Source organism: Myotis brandtii, unplaced genomic scaffold (genome assembly GCF_000412655.1).
Source record: "Myotis brandtii unplaced genomic scaffold, ASM41265v1 scaffold406, whole genome shotgun sequence".
NCBI lineage: Eukaryota > Metazoa > Chordata > Mammalia > Chiroptera > Vespertilionidae > Myotis > Myotis brandtii.
The window spans coordinates 461,147-469,834 of NW_005365599.1; the positions used below are offsets into that span (position 1 = coordinate 461,147).

General features: G+C 42.3%; 1 protein-coding gene across 4 annotated transcripts in view; it reads left to right on the plus strand.

The window, feature by feature from the left end:
- USF3 (upstream transcription factor family member 3) overlaps positions 1-8,548 on the plus strand; it is a 40,835-nt gene extending 32,287 nt beyond the window's left edge. For all 4 annotated transcript variants that reach the window (XM_014545392.1, XM_005873310.2, XM_005873311.2 and 1 more), the window contains one exon: positions 273-8,548. In XM_014545392.1, the coding sequence (XP_014400878.1) occupies positions 273-6,739 (6,467 nt within the window). In that variant the 3' untranslated portion in view covers positions 6,740-8,548. The remainder of the gene's footprint in view (positions 1-272) is intronic.
- Positions 8,549-8,688: the final 140 nt, after the last annotated feature.

The window sequence follows — 8,688 nt, forward strand, 5'->3', positions numbered from 1 at the left end:
ACCTGGGACCTTTCTGTCCGCAGGCCGATGCTCTATCCACTGAGCCAAACCAGCTAGGGCTAAAGATATATACTTTTAAAAGATGGGATAGAAGTTTGAGATACCATTCTAAAAAGAAGAAAGAACTTGTATTAGGAAATAGCTGAAGATTTTCAGTTGAGGTATTTAGAATGCTAGAATTAGATTTCAGTAGTTTTAGTACACAGTTCTTAAATTATTGTAAATATTGATGTTTACAGGTAATTGTTTCATTTTTATTTTTAATATTGTAGCTGAAGAAATTAAAAAGCTTCGTAAACAATTGGAAGAAATTCAAAAAGAAAACGGCCGATATATTGAATTACTGAAAGCAAATGACATATGCTTATATGATGATCCCACAATCCACTGGAAAGGAAATCTTAAAAACTCAAAGGTCTCTGTTGTTATTCCCAGTGACCAGATTCAGAAAAATATTATTGTTTATTCCAATGGGAGTCAGCCTGGTGGCAACAGCCAGGGAGCAGCTGTTCAGGGGATAACCTTTAATGTTGGCCATAATTTACAAAAGCAAACCGCCAATGTGGTGCCAGTGCAGAGGACTTGCAATCTTGTGACTCCTGTGTCTATTTCTGGAGTTTACCCTTCTGAAAACAAGCCATGGCATCAGACCACAGTTTCTGCATTGGCTGCCAACCAGCCTGTTCCTCTTTGTCTTCCGGCTACCATTCCTGCTCAAAATATTCTCAAGCTTGCCACCTCCAAAAGCGATTCACGTGTGCTTGGTGCCACCAGGGGCTCATTGGTTGCTGTTCCCATAGGACCTGAACCTTGCCAACATCGGTCCTTGCACACAAGTGTAAATGATCAAAATTCTTCTGAAAATAAGAACGGGAAAGAGAATCCTAAATTATTGAAAAAAACAGTCCCTTGTGCCACAAGCGTCCCCTCCAGCTCCTCAGCAACTACCACTAAAGTGAACCCTGGAGACAAGTCCTGCCTGAGCACACAGGATTTGAGAAGTGATTTTCAAACCACCTTTGTTGTTTCAGTTACCACCACAGTCTGCTCCCAGCCTCCCAGATCTGCAGGTGATCCCGGTCCAGTGAGCATTAGCAAGGGTGCAGACTCCGCAAGCGTTACTGCAGTGGTGGCCCCATCTGTCCCTGGAGGAGGGAAGACCACTGCTCCTGTGAGCAGTCCTTCTGCAAACCCTCTGGATAATGGTTGGACTCTTTCTTGTTCTTTGCCTTCTTCAGCTGTTAGTGCTTCAGATTTGAAAAACATTAATAGCCTTACTCGAATTTCCTCATCTGGAAACACGCAGACAACGTGGACTACTTTGCAACTGGCAGGAAACACTATTCAGCCCTTAAGCCAGACACCATCTTCTGCTGTGACTCCAGTATTAAATGAGTCTGGTACTAGCCCCACCACAAGCAGTCACGGTAGACATATGGCTACAAGCATCAACTTGAATAATTCCTTTCCAGCAGATGGGCAGCCAGTTGAGCAAGTAGTTGTAACCTTGCCTTCTTGTCCATCGTTACCTATGCAGCCAGTTATTGCCCAGCCACAAGTTAAATCTCAGACTCCCCCAAATATCCTCCCATTGAATTCAGCAATGCAAGTGATTCAGATGGCTCAGCCAGTAGGGACAGCTGTTAAAGCAGCTCCAGCTAATCAAAACGTTATCATTCTTCAGCCACCCAGCACCACTCCATGCCCAACAGTGATGAGGGCAGAGGTTCCCAACCCAACTGTAGGTCAACAGATAGTAATCATACAGGCAGCTAATCAGAATCCTTTGCCACTCCTCTCAGCTCCACCTCCTGGTTCTGTTCGACTCCCTGTCAATGGAGCCAATGCTATAATAGGGTCTAATTCCGTGCAAAATGTTCCGACCCCACAAACTTTTGGTGGAAAGCATCTTGTCCACATATTACCAAGACCTTCATCTTTATCAACATCTAATTCAACACAAACTTTTTCTGTTACCATGTCGAACCAACAACAGCCTCAAACCATTTCTTTAAATGGACAGCTTTTTGCTTTGCAGCCTGTGATGTCTTCATCAGGAACTACAAACCAAAACCCTATGCAAATTATTCAACCCACCACCAGCGAAGATCCAAATACCAATGTTGCCCTGAACACATTTGGCGCTTTGGCCAGCCTCAATCAAAGCATATCACAAATGGCTGGGCAAAGCTGTGTACAATTGTCTATTAGCCAGCCTGGCAATCCCCAAACTACTGCAAGTAGTCAAACCACCCCAGCTAACTGTGCTTCATTAACAGCAACTGTAGCATCTCCCATGACAACAGATACTTCAGCCACACTACCCAGTACTTATAATCTAGTGACTACTCCCTCAGTGAACCCTGTAGCTTGTTTGCCTAACGTGAAGTCAAAAAGGTTGAATAAGAAGCCAGGTGTCAAGAAACACTTAGCAGCTAACAAGTCAGCATGCCCCCTGAATCCAGTCAGCAACGTGGGCCAGGCGGACTGCCCCAGTACTGAAGGCTCAGCAGAGCCACCATGTAATGATGGACTGCTGGAAAGCCCCCCTCTTGTGGTGCCATCTGTCACTATGTCCCAGGCAGAGAGTACTGTGAGTGTTTCTGGTTCACCTTCTTTGGATGTTCCAAATTCGGAATCGGTAATACCTGAGTCTGTACCCAAATCTAAGTCAGCAGAAGAGTCTAACTCACCCTGTCAAGAATCTATAACAAGTGAACATTTTGCGGTGGCCCCAGCAAAATCCAAAGATTCTGTCCCCATAGTGCAACGAGAGACTTCTCAGGATAAGCCACCAACTAGTTTGGCATTGTCTGATGCTCCCAAATTTGGTACTTCAGCCAACGTGTTGATTCCATCTCCAAATGATCCCCATGTTTTGGTTTCTCAGGTTTCTGGTTCATCATCTACCACAAGCACTACAAGTACTGACTGTGTTTCTGAGGTAGAAATCATTGCTGAACCTTGCGGAGTTGAGCAAGATTCATCAGATAGAATGCAAACTACAGGTCTCTTAAAGGAGCAAGGTTTAACTGCATTGCTGTCTGGTCTTGCTAAAGAAAAAGACCCTCAGAAATCATCTCTTTCAGTCCAGGTGGACCATCCTGACTTTTCTTCAGAAAATTCTAAAATAATTGATTCAAGTATTGATTTGCATTCCAAACAGGAGCTGTTACTGATGAACAGTGATGATAGAGATCCAGGACAGCATCATTCCTGCATCCCTGATCAGGAGATTATTCATGGCTCCTTGCTTACCAGTAGGCAGGCTGACTCTCCCATGTCAACCAGCTCGGGCAGTAGTCGTAGTTTTTCAGTTGCATCCATGCTTCCTGAAACAACTAGAGAAGATGTCACCAGCAATGTAACAACTAATACGTGTGACAGCTGTACCTTTGTAGAGCAAACTGATATAGTCGCTCTTGCAGCAAGAGCTATTTTTGACCAGGAAAACCTTGAGAAAGGAAAAACTGGTACCCAGGCTGATACAAGGGAAGTTACTTCAAAGCCTTCTGAAGCATCATCTTTAGAGGGAGACCAGCCTTTTAAAACACAGGTCTCTAAAGAGAATAGCCCAGGTCAGGCAGAAGCAACACCAAATGAATTTAGTTCTCAGGATTCAATTGAAGCAACTGTGGATAGGCCCCTTGAAAAACCAAGTTGTTCAGTAGGAATTAAAACATCAAATGCCTCTTTGCAGGTTTCGAATTCTCAGCCACCAAGCATTACCAGTTTAAGTGTGAATAATCTTATCCATCAGAGCAGCATCAGCCATTCTCTTGTCAGCTGTGCTGGATTGTCTCAGACTTCAGAGTCAACAACTGTTTCTGCTACAGTTAATCTGACTGTTTCATCTAGTTCCTATGGCGGTCAGCCTCCTGGACCATCTCTGATGACTGAATATTCTCAAGAACAACTAAGCACTATGACTGGTACTGTACCAACTTCACAGATTCAAGAGCCACTCTTAAAGCCAAGTCATGAAAGCCGTAAAGACTCTGCAAAACGTGCTCTCCAAGATGACCTTCTACTGTCTTCAGTGAAACGTCAAAAACATTGTCAGCCAGCCCCCCTCAGGCTTGAAGGTATGTCCCTGGTTAGCCGAACTCCAGACAGCATTTCTGATCATACTCAAATGATGGTTAGTCAGATCCCTCCCAACTCTTCAAACTCAGTTGTGCCTATTAGCAACCCAGCACATGGAGATGGCCTTACGCGATTATTTCCACCTAGTAACAACTTTGTGGCCCCTGCATTGAGGCAAACTGAAGTTCAGTGCAGTTCTCAGCCTTCGGTTGCTGAGCAGCAGCAAACCCAGGCTAGTCAACATCTGCAGGTCCTGCAACAGCATGTTCCAGCTCAAGGGGTATCTCACCTGCATAGTAACCATCTCTACTTAAAGCAGCAGCAGCAGCAGCAGCAACAGCAGCAGCAAGCAGGGCAGTTAAGGGAGAGGCATCACTTATATCAACTGCAGCATCACATACCTCATGCAGAGAGCTCTGTCCACTCTCAGCCCCATAATGTCCACCAACAGAGAACTCTGCAACAGGAAGTTCATATGCAGAAAAAGAGGAATCTTGTTCAGGGCACTCAGGCCTCCCAGCTTTCATTACAACCGAAGCACCATGGAACTGACCAATCCCGACCCAAGAGTGGTCAGCCACATCCCCACCATCAGCAGATCCAGCAACAGATGCAGCAACACTTTGGAAGCTCCCAGTCAGAAAAGAGTTGTGAAAACCCTTCAACTAGCCGGAACCACCCTAACCATCCCCAAAACCATCTCAATCAAGATATTATGCACCAGCAACAGGAGGTTGGAAGCAGGCAGCAAGGCTCAGGGGTTTCTTCTGAACATGTATCTGGGCATAATCCAATGCAGAGGCTCTTGACATCAAGAGGCATAGAGCAGCAGATGGTGTCCCAACCAAGTATTGTGACTAGACCTTCAGACATGACCTGTACTCCACACAGACCAGAGAGAAATAGAGTTTCAAGTTATTCTGCCGAGGCACTCATTGGAAAGACATCTTCTAATTCAGAGCAGAGAATGGGTATATCGATTCAGGGTTCTAGAGTTTCAGATCAGCTTGAAATGAGAAGTTATCTTGATGTACCCAGAAATAAGAGTTTGGCCCTTCATAATATGCAGGGTCGTGTGGACCATACTGTTGCCTCAGATATCCGCCTGTCTGATTGTCAGACATTTAAACCAACTGGAGCCATTCAACAGCCCCAGAGTAATTTTGAAGTACAGTCTTCAAGAAATAATGAAATAGGTAACTCTGTATCGTCATTGAGGAGTATGCAGTCTCAGGCTTTTCGAATTAGTCAAAACCCTGGTCCACCACCAATTGACCGCCAAAAGAGATTACCTTATCCACCAGTTCATAGCATCCCAACAGGAAATGCTATCCCACCAAGGGACAGTGAAAATACATGTCATCAAAGTTTCATGCAGAGTTTGCTTGCCCCTCACCTTGGAGATCAGGTCATTGGGAGCCAGAGATCACTCTCAGAACATCAGAGGAATACACAGTGTGGTCCCTCCCCTGCAGTTGAATATAATTGTCCCCCAACTCATGAAAGTGTCCATATTAGAAGAGAGAGTGAGAATCAGAATAGGGAAAGTTGTGACATGCCCCTAGGTGCAATTAACACCAGGAACAGTACCTTGAATATCCCTTTTTCGAGTTCTTCTTCCTCAGGAGATATTCAAGGTCGAAACACAAGTCCCAATGTTTCTGTGCAGAAGTCCAATCCCATGAGGATCACTGACAGTCATGGGACCAAGGGCCACATGAATCCTCCAGTCACAACCAACATGCATGGGGTTGCAAGGCCAGCTTTGCCACATCCATCTGTGTCTCATGGAAATTCTGATCAAGGGCCTCCTGTACGTCAAACTAATTCTTCAGTTCCCCAACGATCAAGGCATCCCTTGCAAGACAGCAGTGGTTCCAAAATTCGTCAACCTGAAAGGAATCGTTCTGGAAATCAAAGGCATAGTAATGTCTTTGATCCGAGTCTTCCCCATCTGCCCCTCTCTGCTAGTGGCAGTATGATTCTTGGACGCCAGCAACCCACTACAGAGAAGAGAGGAAGTATTGTTCGTTTCATGCCTGATAGTCCTCAAGTACCTAATGATAATTCAGCACCTGACCAGCATACACTATCACAAAATTTTGGTTTTCCTTTTATTCCTGAGGGTGGCATGAATCCACCAATAAATGCTAATACTTCTTTCATTCCACAGGTTACTCAGCCTAGCGCCACTAGAACTCCAGCACTCATCCCTGTAGATCCCCAAAATACTCTACCTTCCTTCTATCCCCCGTACTCTCCTGCTCACCCTACACTGTCCAATGATATTTCGATCCCCTATTTTTCGAATCAAATGTTCTCAAATCCTAGCACAGAGAAGGTAAACAGTGGGAGTTTAAATAACCGATTTGGATCAATTTTATCTCCTCCAAGACCTGTTGGTTTTGCTCAACCAAGTTTTCCTCTTCTCCCTGATATGCCACCAATGCACATGCCCAACTCTCACTTATCCAATTTTAATATGACATCTTTGTTTCCAGAAATAGCTACAGCTCTTCCTGATGGCTCAGCAATGTCACCTTTGCTTACAATCGCAAACTCCTCTGCCTCTGACTCTTCCAAGCAGTCCTCAAACCGACCTGCCCACAACATAAGCCATATTTTAGGTCATGACTGCAGTTCAGCTGTTTAAATACTGATAGACTAAGTGTAAATGTCACAGGTGAGATTACAAATGTATTTGTATGTGCATGCACACATACATGCACATGGAGAGAGAATTGTGTGTGTATGTTTTTGTGTTTGCATAATCAATTTGCAGTTCTGAATGTAGGGAAGCTGTATCAGATGATGCGAATACTGGGTTGTCAAAAACAAATTACCTTTCATTTTTAATTGCATGATGCGCTTTTTAAATTTTCCAAGCAGATTCGCATTTTCAAGTTTGATTTGTAATGTTATATTCCCTAAATATTAATTAGCTGGAAGTTGGAGAGATCATCTTGGGGTGTGCTGAATAGTAAGAAGGACCTCGATTTTGAACTTTGTTGTTGAAAATTTGTAAAGTAGTTGAAATAGTTGAGTTGTTAATGCAGATAGTCCCAGAAAACACAATACTCATAACCAAATGCTGGTTGATGTCAGCATCTAGAACAGTTTCTTATCCATGACAGGTATTGAATTAATACAGAATGTATATCCATGGTTAAAGTCAAGCAAATAGGTGAGTTGTTTAATCAGCCTTTATTCCCAAGATTTGGTTTAGGTAGAGGCTTCTTTCTTAATTATAACAATTACGTAGTTATCTGAATTTCATGTTCCGTTCTTCAAATTAGGAAGCCATGTTATCCTTTAATGTGCCAAGATCCTTAAAGATAGAAAGTTAAAAAGAAAAGTACATAGATATTCTCCATGTTGTACTTGCATTTTGCATTAGCCCATAAAGATAAGAACAGTTGTGGAGTTTTGCATGTGTTCAGTTAAAAATTGTTTCATAAGTTGAGTTTTGTTTTTATATTCTCTCTTCATTCTATTTATTGATTTTAAAGTAAATTCTTTTACATTTGTTTAATTGGTAGAGACTGATCAGTAAATAGTGTCTTTGGAATCTACAGAGTTATTTGAGCCCTACTTTTTAAATATTTCTTTGCAAAGTCTTAAGCTCTGTCCTTATTTTCATTTACTGATATTTTTTATTTAAAATATGGCATTGTATATTGCATTATTATCCTTCATAGTAGAATTATAAGAAGATGAATTTGTTCATTATTTTTCCTGATGGCAGATGTGAAATGGTGCTTCAGAAACCGTCTTTATACTAGTATATGTCTGTATGTATGTGTGAGTGTGTGTGTATATACCCAGGTTGTTTTGGGATGGTTGTTTAAAAATAGGCCTACCATCAGAAATTGGGAAATTGAGACCCAAGACCTGCTGAAGTATACAAAAACTTGATGTAGGGGCCTTAAAAAGCCCCACTGAAGTTAATAATAAATCTAAAAAATATGTATATATTCATATATTGAATTTGAAAACTTAAACTAAGTCAACAACAATATATGCTCATATTCTCAAACCCACTACTTTTTGTTGTTATATTCTGCCAAAACTGGATGGAGTGGGAAAGATGCATATAAATTGTTCTGTCTTCTCTGTTAACAAAGTGAACCCAAGAACCAGCATTTTTTTTCCTCCTTAAAAAAGCCTAGGGCTTGGTTAGAGCAGTGACTCCAGTGAATACCTCTTCTAAAGACTCAGCAAAGGGTCATCTGTGCCTCTTCAACTGTTCTCACCAAACTTTCCCATCCACTCCTGCTGCTGACTGAAGTAGCCTCCTGGGGGCAAAAATACTGTAAATGAGAAAAGCTTTTGTATTTTTTCCCTTCAAAATGGTCATGGGGAAGAACAGGAGAGCTTCATGAATAAGATTCAGCAAAGCCACAGATAAACGCATCAGTTAAAACTGTTAATTGAGACAAAAATGTGAAATTTATGACTTTTTTTTTTAATCTTAACTGAGTTTTAAGCTTTAACATTCAAGTTTTTCTTTGTACTTGAAAAGTCCAGTCTGCCAGTTTCAAGGACAGTTTTCAGTGTGTTTGATTATTTCTTCTTCTTCCTCCTCCTCCTCCTCCTCCTCCT